This window comes from Vipera ursinii, assembly GCF_947247035.1.
Source record: "Vipera ursinii genome assembly, chromosome: 4".
In the NCBI taxonomy this organism is placed as follows: domain Eukaryota; kingdom Metazoa; phylum Chordata; class Lepidosauria; order Squamata; family Viperidae; genus Vipera; species Vipera ursinii.
Window position 1 is genome coordinate 90,362,662 of NC_139514.1, and position 15,286 is coordinate 90,377,947.

Sequence of the window (15,286 nt, forward strand, 5' to 3'; positions counted from 1 at the left end):
CTCCTCAAGAAGCCCACCTTGGACCCATCCTCTTTGAATAACTTTCGTCCAGTCTCCAATCTTCGCTTCCTTGCGAAGGTTGTTGAGAGCGTGGTGGCGCACCAACTTCCTCAGATCCTGGATGAAGCGGTTTATCTAGACCCGTACCAATCGGGTTTCAGGCCGGGCTACAGCACGGAGACGGCATTGGTCGCTCTGATGAATGATCTCTGGAGAGCCCGGGACAGGGGCTATTCCTCTGTCCTAGTCTTATTAGACCTCTCGGCGGCTTTCGATACCATCGACCATGGTATCTTGCTGCGATGCCTCAGGGGACTGGGAGTGGGAGGCACGGTTCTACGTTGGTTCTCCTCCTTTCTCCAGGGTCGCTCGCAGTCGGTGCTGACAGGGGGACAGAGGTCGACCCCGAGGCCTCTCGCTTGCGGAGTCCCTCAGGGGTCGGTCCTCTCGCCTCTCCTGTTCAACATCTACATGAAACCGCTGGGTGAGATCATTCGCAGTTTTGGAGTAGGGTACCATCAGTATGCTGATGACACCCAGCTTTTTATCTCAACTCCTAACAATATCAGTGATGCCCTAGACGTGATGTCCCGCTGCCTGAAAGCGGTCCGGGAATGGATGGGGAGAAACAGGCTTCAACTGAACCCGGACAAGACTGAATGGCTGTACGTACCGGCAAGCCAGGAGAGTCAGAACGTCCCACTGCTTAACATTGGGGACAAGTTACTTCCCCCGGCTGATAGGGCCCGCAACCTGGGTGTCCTCCTAGACTCGCAGCTCTCCCTGGAAGACCACATTGGAGCTGTGACCAAGGGGGCCTTCTCCCGGGTTCGACTAGTTCGCCAACTACGGCCTTATCTAGACCTGGATTCCTTACGTACAGTCACCCATGCCCTTGTGACATCTCGCCTAGACTATTGTAACGCTCTCTACATGGGGCTGCCCTTGAGATCCACTCGGAAGCTTCAACTGGTGCAAAGTGCGGCGGCACGGACACTCTTGGGAGCCTCCCGATACTCCCATATCACACCTCTCCTCCGTGCGCTGCACTGGCTTCCGGTTGCCTTCCGTGTGAAGTTCAAGGTGCTAACAATGACATTCAAAGCCCTACATGGCATGGGTCCGGACTACCTACGGGAGCACCTTCTGCCGATGTCAGCACCCCACCGTCCTGTGCGCTCCCACAGAGAGGGCCTCCTCAGGGTGCCACCGCTCAAGGAATGTCGGCTGGTGGCCCCCAGGGGGAGGGCATTCTCAGTGGGTGCGCCAGCCCTCTGGAACACCTTACCTACCGAAATCCGGATGGCCCCTGACCTCCGTACCTTCCGTCGCGACTTAAAAACTTTTTTGTTCCAGCAGGCTGGCCTGGCATGATAGCGTTAATTGGGGTCCCAGTTTGTGTGCATTAGTGTTTCTTATTATTTTATTGTTCGATCTGTATACCTTCCCTTCCTCTGTACACCGCCCCGAGTCCCTCGGGAGAAGGGCGGTTTATAAAAACTAATAAATAAATAAATAAATAAATAAATGTGTGGAGGGCTGGCATCCATACTCTGTCATACCCATTGCTGTCTTCAAATACTAGTCCTAAAAGACGGAAAGGTCTATCACACACATTGGACTTAAGAAAAAACCAATGAGCATAGATTATTAGTTAGGGGGGGAATTCCAATTCCAATTAAGATCTCCTCTGTAAATCACCCTGCTGAGACCTGCCTGCAATGTTACCTATTAAAAACAAGAGAGAAATGGAATGGATCGACCAGGCATGAACCATAAATTTTACATTGTCATGTTCTGATTTATGTCATCATTAAAAGTTGTCTTAGAATAAAGGCGTGAATGACCAATATATTTGGCACACAAACGGAGTATAATAGAATAACACATTTGAATTATGGCTATATAAAAAGTAATAAAATTGTAATTCATTTGCTGATGTTGCATTATACTCTGCAATAACATTTAATTTGCTTTTGTTTCATTTCTAAATAAAACTAGCTCTTTATTTTTCTGTTAAATGAAATTGATTTTTTCTGCAATATTTTAAAACTCTGAAAAATATGCAGTATTTTGCAAGTGAATAATACCAAATACAAGTGTAATAATCGCATTTGCCAAGTATAGGAATGATCCTTTTAGTATTTTAAATGAGTCAGTGGTATACAAATACAGACTATTTCAATGGTTTGCAATATATCTTTATTAAAACAGTTATGGGTAATTTGCACTACAAAATGTGATGCAACTTAATATGTATGCTTATAAAAGCATTATCTAAAGAGGTTGGAGTTTAATACAATTAAACTAAATCCTATTTGCACTAGATTACTAGGCCAAGCAGCTATAGCAAAAAATCTCACTTTGAAATTGAAGATGCTGATGAAGTTGACAAGATGGAAATCAGGTAAAATTCTTTATACATCTTTTTAAAAATCTGAATGCTCTTTAACCAACCATAAACATTCTTTTGACACTGAAAGCTGATTTCTTTCTTCACTCCCCCTTATTTTTTATCTATCAAGAAAAATATCTGGGTTTGAAAGAAGGAATAAAAGCAAAGAGGAAAACACTTTTTATTTTCTACCAAGTTTCTTAAAACTGTACCAAATCCTTTTCAGCAATGTTCATAAGGAGCAGGTTCAGAAATGATTTTTAAAAAGTATTCATATCGTAGTTCCCAAATGATGTCGATGTAAGTCAAATCAAGTGACATGCAAGGCTGTTAGAAATAAGAGAATATAAAAGCTAAAGAAAACTTTCCTGAACCAACTGCCGGTGGAGCTCCGGATGGCACCAGACCTCCGAACTTTCCGTCGTGACCTGAAGACCCACCTATTTGAAATAGCTGGTCTGGCCTGACGGGGATGGGTTTTAATAGTTGTTTTAGACTTGTTCACTGTTTTTAACTGGGCATGGGTTTAATCTTTTTTAATTTTTGTATTGTCTTTTTTATATATGCCCTGTGAACCGCCCTGAGTCCCCACCAAGGAGAAGGGCGGTATATAAATTAAATAAAAACTTAAACTTAAAACTTAAACTTAAGATACTTAAGGTTTGATGGGTTGAATCCCATTATCCCCAGTGTGCAAATGAAGTACCTCTTCCTTGAAAAATGAGCTAGTAGCACCATGGGCATCCACATGGTAAATAATAACAAATGACTTAAATATCATGACTCAAGTACACTGTAACTTCATTGATATGATAATGTCATATCATAATTTTGACATCATGGTAGCTTATAATTCTGTGCCAGTTTGAAAGCAACTCTGGGCCATGTGTTCCCACATTAGTGATGTTGGAGAGCCAAGGAATGTGGAAGTGCTCTCAGAAGGGAAAGGGTGGGAGGGGAGAGAAATGGAACTTAGCAACAAATTCTTAAATGTTACAGAGTTCTGAGATGCAAAATCTTACTTACTTTCCAAAATAAGAGTTGAGTGAGCTTCCAGAGTTAACCTGACAATACAGTTTTCTTTAAAATGTCTGTACAATTGGGACTGGATTTCACAGATCATTAAGTAGGAAGAGGCAAGCAGGCCAACAAGTAGTGCAGGAGGGCGGACAGGGGTGCTGCAGGCCAGCACTATGGAGTGTGGATGGATTAAAAAAAAACATGGGAGCTGGAGCAACTTCCGACTCCCTGACAACTTCCCCATTGACTTTTCTTATGAGAAGACATCAAGGAATGTTGGAAATCATGACTTTTTGAGACTTATTCACAAACTGGGCACTAAGCACATGGATTGTGATCACATGACTGCAGGGACACTGAAGGCCAGAATTCCAAGGACCAGTTGTAAGTTCCTCTCCTTCAGCACTGTAGTAACTTTAATTTATTGCTGAATTGTAGTCATAACCCAAAGGCCATCTTTATACTGATTTTTTTTAAAATCCCATTTATATCCCGCCCTTCTCCGAAGACTCAGGGCTGCTTACACTCTAAGCACAAATCATTGTGCTTAGCAATAGCCTTCATTCTATGTATATGCCTGCTTATTAGGGCTTTCGGGGGCCCCCAAGCAGCATTATTACAAAGTCAGCTTATTGCCCCCAACAATCTGGGTCCTCATTTTACCTACCTCGGAAGGATGGAAGGCTGAGTCAACCTTGAGCCTGGTGGGATGCGAACCTGCACTAATTGCAGGCAGCTGGTGTTACTTAAGGAGGCATTAGCCCACTGCTCCACCAAGGCTCTTTAAGTTGGAAGTTGTTGATAGTATAAGATACAAGGTAAGTTCCCTATTAAGACCTTTTAAAGATATCCTCCTTTTTGTTTGTCCTGCATTATTGATAAAATCAGCAATCAATGGAAGTAGCGGTGCCTTTTTATTTGCTACCCTTGCTTTTCCTCCTTGGACAGTTAGGGCATTTCTACACCGGTAGTTTGTTCCACTTTGAAACTGTTTCCCCTCAGTTTTTATAGTACTGTCTGTTGGTGGAGTTGAATTTGTTTCTGGCTCTGTTCCAGTTTATTTGAAATAATTCAGAATTTGTATTTTGAAGATTGCTTCTTATATACCACCTTCCATCTCCTAATGCCAGTAATTATTCTCTTTTCCTGTACGCATTTAGAACTTACCACATCTAATCCATTCCCTCTTATAATATTTAACCTCAGTCAGAGCTATTGGGGAAGTTGCCTGATTACTGACAGTATAATTTCACCTTAGCAATTTACAGAAACTTTTAAGTATAACAGAAAAATGATGACAAAGAGGCTGAGAAGAAATTTTGTAAGGATTTCAGTGCCTTTTTAAAAGGTTTCTTTTTAATCAAAGTTCCTTTGACTCATAGCAAGCTCTTAAATTTTTTTTCCAAACAATGAAATTCGAGCAAACACCATGTACAGAAAAATATGGACAGAGGGCATTAGTGCTTTATTTTCTTTTTGCATGAATAGGACTGGTGAGTGTTTTGTTACAGCAAAGATAATGGTAGTTCAAAAGGTTTGTCTAACTCTAAACCTAACCCTCCTATAAGCTTACTGTAAGTAACACTAGACTAGCTTCAAGATTATCAGTTGAGCAATGCTATATTTGGATACTTTGAAAACAGGATGGCCCTCCTTTCAAAGCTCACTAGTATGTCACATCAATTTAATATGAACTTATTGCTACAAACATTATGATCTTACAACCTAAACATGTAGATTTAAACAGCAGGAAGAAATGGGAACAAATACATAGCCAAAACATTGTGTTGTGAACACGGATTACATTAATCCATTTCTATATGTTTATCACATGCTGAAATCAGATTATTATTTCTTTACTGATCTTCTCAGTTGATAGAAAAACAGCTTCAAGTCTTTTTACTGTGTCAGCCTAAAAATGAGTTATCGGTTAACATAGCAGTACTCTTCTGTTTGCTTTGACTTGGAGTTGGTTAGTTGGTTAATTAGGTAATTTTTGGTTTGTATTTGTTTGGAGAGGATGGAAATGAAAGTATTAAAGAGGAAGAAAAAGAGTTTGTTCTTCTGTCCCTCATTCTGTCTTTTATTCTGTTACAGAGTTGATCTTTGGAATGCAAGCAACTTGAAGTTTGGAGATGAATTTCTGGGAGAGTTGAGGCTGCCACTCAAATTTCTTCGACAGTCCAGCTGTTATGAAGCATGGTACTCTATTTTATTAAACCATTTTAGTTTTTATTTGTATTTCTTTATAACTTGTTTCAGAACAATTTTGTTCCCTGTCACAATTGATTTCTTATCTTTTTTAAAAAAAATCCTTCTCCTACCTATCCAATCCAGTTTTATGTAGAAATACATGTCATCACAACCACAATGTGTTTAGCCACCTAAAAACGAAAAGACATGAAGAAAGATTTATAGACTCTTTCATAATACTGGGAAGAAAGGCCTATGCAATACAATCTATATATAGTTTTAGAAGCTGTTTTATGTTTCTCTCCTTTGTTAGGTATTTCCTGCAGCCTAGAGTTAATGGCAACAAAACATTGAAACCTGATGACCTAGGTTCTTTGCGGTTAAATGTGGTTTACACAGAAGACCATGTCTTTCTTCCAGAGCATTACAACCCCCTTAGAGACCTCTTATTAAAATCTGCAGATGTTGAGGTAATTTTTCCATTCTTAACTTCTTATAAATATTTATCATTTTACAATAAACCGTCGGATGTAAAGCTTTCTGCAAACATGAGCTCCTTACTAATTAACAAATTAGAAGTCAGATGCTGAAATATGCCTTTTCTGCCTCCTCTGGAGCAAATGTGCAGGGAATAATCTTATTTATGATGATTGTGTCCCCAATATAATTTGACTGTGAGAAGCAACAGTCTTGACCAGGATCATTGGAATAAGAGAAAAAGACTTCAGTGGTTCCACTTTAATCTCTGGATTCCTCTACTTACTAGCAATGAGAAACTAGTGATTTTATCTCTGCACTGCAGTTATTCCTTGAGTAGGGCCTAGAAGGGGAACATCTGATCACTTCCTATTTTCCGTTTCCTGATAGTATTTCACTTTGGGTATTCTATCTCCTTCTGTATTCCCTCTGTAAACTGTGGGAAAACAATCACCTCCCCAACTTTCTCCAATAGTTGATCCATTGGCTCATCAATAGGCTGCTGATATCCTGCATGAAGTATTTCATTGCAGTAAAAAAAATGATAGCTGAAAAATCTTTCGAAAAATTAAAAGGATATAAAAGGATATCCAAACACATCTATGGTCATTAACTTATTTGTCAAAAAACATAATTCCAATTGGAGAAAAATCATTAGGAGGAGGTGTTTTCAATGGGCAGTCTCCACATTTTCCTGAACATTAATGTACTGGTTGACAATTACAGAAAGTTTGAGAAAAATTAACTTAGTGCAACCCTGCATAACATACAAGTTACATGCGACCTGCTAGGCAGAGTTATATTTCTGTATCAGAAACTAGATTTTAAATCTAACAGTCAAATAGCCTTTTCTCTATTCTGTTTAGCATTCTTGCTGTTCTTTGAGAAGATGCCCTGCATAGCTTCTTGTGAACTTGTGATTTGGTCATTTCTTCAGGTGGTCAAGGGTCAATGCTTCCTTTGTATTCTTCTTAATGAGCCAGGTTTCTCCTGTAATATTTTGAGTGACCTGTCCCCATGATCTCTAAACCTTTGTCAGATCTCTTCTAACTCTCAGCTTTCTTTCATGAAATATTAATTTCCTTTCTTCACAGAAGAAATGCAGTGTAAACCTCATATTGACATATTGTAGCAACTTTGATTTTAAAAAAATCAGAAACTGGGATAACCTATTCCATTAAACATTTATTTTTACCAAATTTTATTGAAAAAGCAATAGTTGTTTGGTTTACACATAATGTTAATTTGTGCATTATGGCTTAATACAGCATATCAACCAAGGCAAAGTCTTCATCTCATAAACACAAACTGGGATAAAATAAGGAGTAAATGTAGTTATAGATAGCATATCTTAAATTGATAACTGCCCCAAATACAAGTTTCCTTTCGTAATTCCAGTTAACTAAAAGCTGACATTTAATGAAAGAAATATGATAGATATGCACACACATATATAATTAGAGCTCGATACATTGTGTCATAGGTTTCTATGTAAATGGACACTGCTCTTAAGAATTTGTCAGGAGTTCATTCGAACACTCTTTCAGGGAAGCCTCCATTTAAAAGTTTTTGGTTTTCTCTGTTTAGCCTGTTTCAGCATCAACTGCCCATATACTGGGTGAAGTCTGCAGAGAAAAACAGGAGGCAGCCATACCTCTGGTTCGACTCTTCCTCCACTGCGGCAAAATTGTGCCTTTCATTAGTGCAATTGCAAATGCAGAAATAAAAAGAACTCAGTAAGTACAATACTGCATTTATTGTAAAAAGAGTTACTCAGCAGCCAATAACGATTTTTTGGAAAGTCATGCATAAGGACAAATGGGCCTTTGATTTTCCAAATTCACTTTCGATAAGGATTCCATCGCAAGCATTTTCAGCATAAAAAAGTTGTAATTGTAGTTAATACAGATTTATGTTAGTCTGGCAATAAAGACAGGAACAGAATTGCATCATATGAACATTTGGGCTGATGAATGGTATAAAGATGAGGATTGTTGTTTGTTTTTTTTTTAAAAGAAAGCAGGGCCAATATTTTGCCCTAAAGCTTCATAGCTAAAATGCTTATGCTATTTTCACCACTCGGCAGAATAGTTTTACAAGGAGATCGGTAGCCTTAAGATACCCTGGCAACTATTTTCCCCTAAAATGTAGCTAAAAGAGCACACAGAAGAATAGTAGGATATATCCTGTTTCATTAAATACCTTGTAACTTGCTTCATGTGTTTATTATAAGGAGAAATTCTGATACCAGATACAATATCCATGGATTAAGGACAAAATGCAAATCTGGTAGAGACGGATTGTACCAAGCTGCAGTACTGAGTATTTCTTTGTTTTGCAGCCAGATATGAAGCCTGGATACTCATTTATCTTCTACATTTACTTCCCTACAGATTCATTCTTAACACTATGAATTATAGACTTATCAGCTTATAGGTAGCTACTGCACTAAAATAATTACCCTGTTCAATTACCTGCTTTTCTAGAAGAATCCTGGGCTTTGCTGACCAGGCTTAACAGAAGAACAGCTGTTCTAGTTTATTTATTAATTCATTTAAAATTTTCTCTGCCTTTCTATTCAAATCAGCACTTACAATTGCTAATAAATTTTTAAAACATGATACAGCTGATTAAAAACCTAATGAATGCAGGCAATCCTAGACTTACAATCAGAATTGGGACCAGAATTTTATGGTATTTTTGTGAAGGTTGTTCAGTGAATCACTGCAGTTAAATAAATCATGTGGCTATTAAGCAAATCCAGTTTTCCCCATTGACCTTGCTTGTTGGAAGTCAGCTGGGAAGATGGCAAATGGAGATCACGTGACTCCAGGACTCTGCAGCTCTTGTAAATGTGACTGGAAATGCTGCAACCGTCATAATAGCAATAGCACTTAGACTTATTATAGCACTTCACAGTGCTTTACAGCCCCCTCTCTAAGTGGTTTACAGAGTCAGCACATTGCTCCCAACAATCTGGGTCCTCATTTTACCAATCTTGGAAGGGTGGAAGGCTGACTCAACCTCATAAGTGTGAGGTATAATTGTAAGTCACATTTTTCAGTGCCATTGTAATTTTGAATGGTCTCTAAATGAATAGTGGTAAGTTGTGGACTGCCTGTACCAAAATAAGGAAATGATTAAAAGCCTGGCAAAGGAGCTATTCCTTTATGGATTTTTTATAAGCTGAGGGTCTGGAGAGCACACATGTTGCACGGTGCCTTCTATAACTTGAGACTTTGTAGGAGAAAACTCTCCCATATGATAGTAAGCCTGTGACAATGGGGCATTTCAAGAAGATCTCTCCTGCAGATCTTAATGCCAGAGAGGCATTGTTTTGCACTGCAAGATGCTCTGATGGGTGTTGAAAAGATCAGTGCTAAATATATGCACAACCTACTATTCCGTTTCTTTTTAGGACCATGCTAGTGAGTTTGTTTCAATTGTTTTGTAATGCTCCAGATGTGATTTGACTCCAATTTTGTCTGGTACTAGTTCAAACAAGTCCATTAGAACAGGAAGATAGGATGGTACAGAGAAGAAATGGGATGTTCCAGAAATCTCTGAAATGTTTGTTGCTGATAGGTTTTTCACATGCCTTGCAATACCCACATTAAACTTTTTATGGAGATGCCAATTGATTGGCTGCCCAAGAGCAATCAGTGCCCAGCAAACTATGATGGCCTCCTTCCTTTCAGAAGTCTGAGGCTGATAACCATTATTGGTATTTACACTATGATTAGTCCTTTTTAATAGGCCTTATATTCCTGTAAGTCCTGCAATTCTTTTCTTAAAAGTTTGTTATAAGAAGACTAAATGATTAAAAAAATGTTTGTTTTCAGAGATCCAAACACCATTTTTAGGGGAAACTCATTAACCTCCAAGTGCATTGATGAAACCATGAAACTAGCAGGGAAGCATTATCTTCAAGTCACACTGAAACCTATTATTGATGAGGTGAGCTCACCTTTATTAGCAGAGTATGCAATATCTTGTTATGGTTGTTTGACCATCAACAATGTACCAAGTCAAGAACATATAAACAGTATGTTACAGACGTAAACCCTTGTTTCTAAAAAAAGAATTCAATCTACATACAAAAGACGCAATTGGTGTAAATAGCTGCCTATTTTTAGATCCAGAAAAGTGTTTTTTTTTCTTAAATTTGTGGAAATACTTGTTATCTCCATATTGCAGTTGTCTTGTCTTTTTCCCAATGTTAGAAATAAGCAAACCACATATTTCCTTTAGTTGATTCAGCATTTTCCTGAGTTGATAATGTCATGGCTAGCCAATAATCTATGCTATTTTTTTAAAAAAATTAAAGTTTGCGACACCATGTCATATTTTGTCTTATTCAAAACAATGAGATTTTTTTCCCCTTAAGTATTCCTTTGATAGGATATTGATAACGTTGGAGTCCATTGGAAATGAATGGCTAATAAATTTTAATATATAGAATAACTAACTAACTAACTAAATAAACTGGAGAAACAGTTTAAAAACTATGACTGCATTTCTTTTTGCGGACCATTTATTTCCAAATGAGAACCTTTTCTCTATAGCCTAAATATTTGTCTCCTTATTTCATTTTCCTTAATCATCATATGCATCACATTAGCAATGTCACTAAACACAGTTAAGGATAGAATTTACATTTTAGCCAGTACTGGAAATTAGATTTGCAGTGGGTTTGTAAACTTCTCACTCCAGGAAAAAAATGATTAGTGTCATTGCCAAAATAATAAGAAATAAGAAATTGAACGCAAGCAAGAACATTGTTTTCAGATAGTTCATTTCTATAAAACAACTGCAGTAGGACAAATTCCATCTAAAAATTGAGACATGTCAAATCCTACTGGTAAGTAATTCACTACACTGATATCAAATATATATTCTCTTTCCTATTTCTCTCAGATCTGCCAGCTCCATAAACCTTGTGAAATTGATCCTGTGAAGTTGAAAGATGCTGAAAATTTGGAAAATAATAGGGTAGGTAGTTCAGCTGGTAGGGGAGAAAGTCAGTTTTTCACTTCTGAAAATGATTGCTTCTTGAAATATGTTACCAGTTGTAAGCTAGATGGGAATAGATAATTGTTTTCAGTAGGAATATAATCAGCATATGAATTTGCTACTCTTCTCTGCAGCAGAGTGATACTGATCCCAATGTCCAGATGTTTTTCATATTTCATAAAGATTGTTTCACATATTACCAGATTTCAATACAAAACAAAAGGAGAAAAATAGTTTTTGATGCCAGGCAGGCCATTTTTTTGGCATGGAATCCCACCAGAGACATCCCTTAGTTCATCTTCTAGAAGTAAGCACCTAAAATATTCACACAAAATCCAAATAGCAAAATTTATCCATACATGTAAGGGTATATATGTGTGTGTATTGTAGACAGTACTATAATCTATTTTGGGGTTTCGTGTAAATTCATCTATATTCATCTACATGGGAATATTCTCATTTGTAAGTATTTTTAAATTAAATTACTTACTGATGTCTTAGTTCAGTAGTGATTTGCAATAGATCTCCTGTTTTATGTACCGTAAGTAAGAAAGACAGTACATTGTAAAGGCATAGACTCAGATTTAAAAATAAAAATGTATGAAGGTATAACACAGAATAAGTAATAACATAGCCAAATAATATTTCAGAAACAGTTTATATGACCTTCTGAAAGGCTGTTAACCTGGTTTTGTCATTGGCCTGGGGAATCCATGGAAATACGATGATATTCTTTGGAAGTTTAGAATGCACTCTCATGTTTTTGTTTTTTACACTTTTAAATGTATTTCAATGCTTTTGGTTTTAATTGTTTTGATTGCTTTTGTTATTTTAATTGTGTGTGCTTCCTAGAGTCACGTGTGAGATGGGCAGCTATGTAAATTGAATGAAAGAATGAATGTATGAATGAATGAATGAATGAATATAATTATAGTACTTCAAAATAAAAAATTAAGAAGTAACGATCTGATTAATTTTCTTGTTAGATAAAGGAACACTAGAGGACCGTAACATAAGTTGAGCAAAGACAAAAAATTCATGGCAAATACCATTTTTATCATAGTTGGGATATGGTTTTAAAAATATTTGTGAATAAATTTTTGAAAATAATTTGAATTAATGGGTGTTTCAGAGGGCCTTAAAGATCTGGCTCTTGGCCCAGGCTTTTGGCTAGAGTGGTTGAAGCCTGGTCTGAATAATATAGAATGTTTCTCATAGTTGCCATCTTTTGCTTTGTTTTTATTGTTCTATTATTTATTCTTATTTTTCTGCATTCTTATTTTGTGAACTGCCTAGAATCACTGAGAGTCAGGCAGTGCTCAAGTTTAATAAATAACAACATAATATTTTTTTTTAAAAAAACTTTTTAATATTTGAATTCACTGTGACTGAACCATATTTGGCCAGAATCCAAACATCTGTTTAAATGTACAGGTTTATTACATCATCATCATCAGATGAAAATCACAGCTTCATTTCCTAATGTTACCACCATGTAGAAATAAGGAGAAATTTACTGTTAATTAGAGCAATTAATCAGTGGAACAGCTTGTCTTCAGAAATTGTGGGTGCTCCAACACTGGAGGTTTTTAAGAAGAGATTGGACAACCATTTATCTGAAATAATATAGGGTCTCCTGCCTGAACAGGAGTTGGACTAAAAGATCTCAAAGGTCTCTTCCAATTCTGTTATAATCTGTTGTAAATTCAGTCAGAAGTATATGGATTCTCACTGAAATGTGTTTTAAAATATCTGAAACAAAGCCTCTTTTTTTCTTATACTTCGTTTCATTTTGAATTTTTTAATCTTTCATATAAAAAGGTAAAGGTTCCCCTGCACATGCGTGCTAGTCGTTTCTGACTCTAGGGGCCGGTGCTCATCTCCGTTTCAAAGCCGAAGAACCAGCGCTTGTCTGAGGACGACTCCATGGTCATGTGGCCGGCATGACTAGACGCCAAAGGCGCACGGAACGCTGTTACCTTCCCACCGTAGTGGTCCCTATTTTTCTACTTGCATTTTTACGTGCTTTCGGACTGCTAGGTTGGCAGAAGCTGGGACGACCCTAAATGAAAACTTACTAAGATACGTGGAATGACAGAAATGTTTTTCTGGATTATGAAGCTATTTTTAATTGTGGCTATGAAGAACTTACATAAGTGTTGTTTTAATCAAATAAACCCTTGCATACACTGGCTTATAATAACTCCAAAGGTTTTCAGAAAAAAATATTTCCCAAACTGAATTGACGATGTTAAATACTGTGAACCTGGAAAAAAACTCTTCTATCACCAATTTATTATTTATTTTCCTCAGCCTTTAGAAAAAATATTTACAAGTGGTGTTTTGAAAAATACCAGAATAAGTAGGTAATATGGTATTAAAGTAATGGCATTGAGTATGATAATCAAATACCATTAATATGAAAATTAATTAAAATGTATCTTGTTCAATGTTTTAAAGGTCTGAAATTATTTTGGAATTAATATTTTATGCTCATCACTTTCATTCTAGGAAAATCTTAGGCAGTACGTAGATCGGATTTTCACAGTTATTACAAAATCTGGGGTCAGTTGTCCTACAGTGATGTGTGATATCTTTTTTTCATTGAGGGAATCAGCAGCTATACGTTTCCAAGGTAACCTAGAATTAAAACATTTTTTGCTTTCCTGTTTAACCTAATTGGAACATTATCTATTTGTACATTCTTAGAATTAATCACCATTGCAGTTGTGAAACCATTTTACTACATGTTCCTGATATGTGTATACATTTGTATATACATGTACTTTCTCTATCTTACTTGTAAGCTACAGTAGTGTGTTTACACAACCTTATTTAGATAATATATTTTGTATAAACTTTAATAATATATGGATCTATCTTATATTTGAAAGCTCAGAAATTAATTAGCAGAACAGTACTATCATGGTCAAAATTAATATTCATATACATACAGTAGGAGCTCAACATTATTACATATTTAAAGTAGTTATACTTGATTATCAGGTGAAGATCAAATTTTAAAAAGGTACTCAATGTTTTCACATATAAGGGATGTTTTTTCCCTTAAATCTTATTTTGCTAAGTCAATTAACAGTCGAAAAACTATAAATACATAAACAGTATTGAAAATATAGCTTCAGAATTAGTACTCATGATAATAGAAATAGCAATAGCACTTAGACTTATATACAACTCTATAGTGCTTTATAGCACTCTCTGGGCCATTTACAATGTCCGCATATTGCCCTCAACAATCTGGATCGTCATTTTACTGACCTTGGAAGGATGGAAGGCTGAATCAACTTTGAACCCCGTCAGGATCAAACTCCAGATTATGAGCAGAGTTAGCCTGCAGTACTGCATTCTAACCCCTGGGCCACCAGGACTCCATAAGGAAAAAGAAAAGATGAAAAAAAGGTCTGGAAAAAGAAATCCAGGAAGCATATTGAACTTCTAATAAATATGACACTATTGTTAGATGACTATTGGTTTTCTCCTCATTTTCATCCTAATAACTGTGCACTGAGGAAAGTAAAAAAGGGGCAGTGAGCAAATAAGGTAAGTGAATAATATTAAAAATATCCCTGGAAGGATTTTTACTAGGAACTAATCAAGGAGGAATAAATTTGTCCAAAGGTTGGACAGATCTTGATAGCTCTTAACTAATTGCTAGTATTGTACCATGTTATTACAGGGTGTTTTGATGACAGAAGAAGACTTGATCATTAGTTGTCAGTATGACACTTCAAATGGGAGGCTTATAAAATTTTATAGTTTTAATTCTTATGCTAATCAATGACCCAAATAAATAAACATTAACAACAATTGTCTTCCACTTGGGCAATTTGATAGCTATTAAGAAAGAGATGATGGCTAATTTTGAGATAATATAAAAGCCATAAAAGACATTACTAGTATTGTAAATTCTAAACTGAATGTAGCTGAGAAAAGATTATCTCAGCTGAAAGATTGTGGGAAGTCAGTAAATACATCTATAATTGCTTTATAATTGTTCTAAAATTATAAAGGGAGTACAGAAATCATATCATCATCACACTGAAACTGAAAAATATTCCGTATGACTTTAAGCTACTGTTGAAGGAGGAAGATTATGTTCTTTCCTTTATGTTTTGTGTTTTTTTGCTATCCTTATTTTTATCCAGACTGCTAAATATCTTCATTTTG

General features: G+C 36.6%; 1 protein-coding gene across 3 annotated transcripts in view; it reads left to right on the top strand.

The window, feature by feature from the left end:
• The window catches only part of RASA3 (RAS p21 protein activator 3), a 139,745-nt gene that overhangs the window by 108,037 nt on the left and 16,422 nt on the right, over positions 1-15,286 (top strand). For all 3 annotated transcript variants that reach the window (XR_014492481.1, XM_083362289.1, XM_083362290.1), the window contains 7 exons: positions 2,328-2,407; positions 5,513-5,617; positions 5,922-6,078; positions 7,673-7,821; positions 9,928-10,042; positions 11,003-11,077; positions 13,610-13,733. Coding sequence is in view for 2 of the 3 variants with exons in the window: in XM_083362289.1 (XP_083218415.1) it covers positions 2,328-2,407; positions 5,513-5,617; positions 5,922-6,078; positions 7,673-7,821; positions 9,928-10,042; positions 11,003-11,077; positions 13,610-13,733 (805 nt within the window). In the remaining variant the exon portion in view is untranslated. The remainder of the gene's footprint in view (positions 1-2,327; positions 2,408-5,512; positions 5,618-5,921; positions 6,079-7,672; positions 7,822-9,927; positions 10,043-11,002; positions 11,078-13,609; positions 13,734-15,286) is intronic.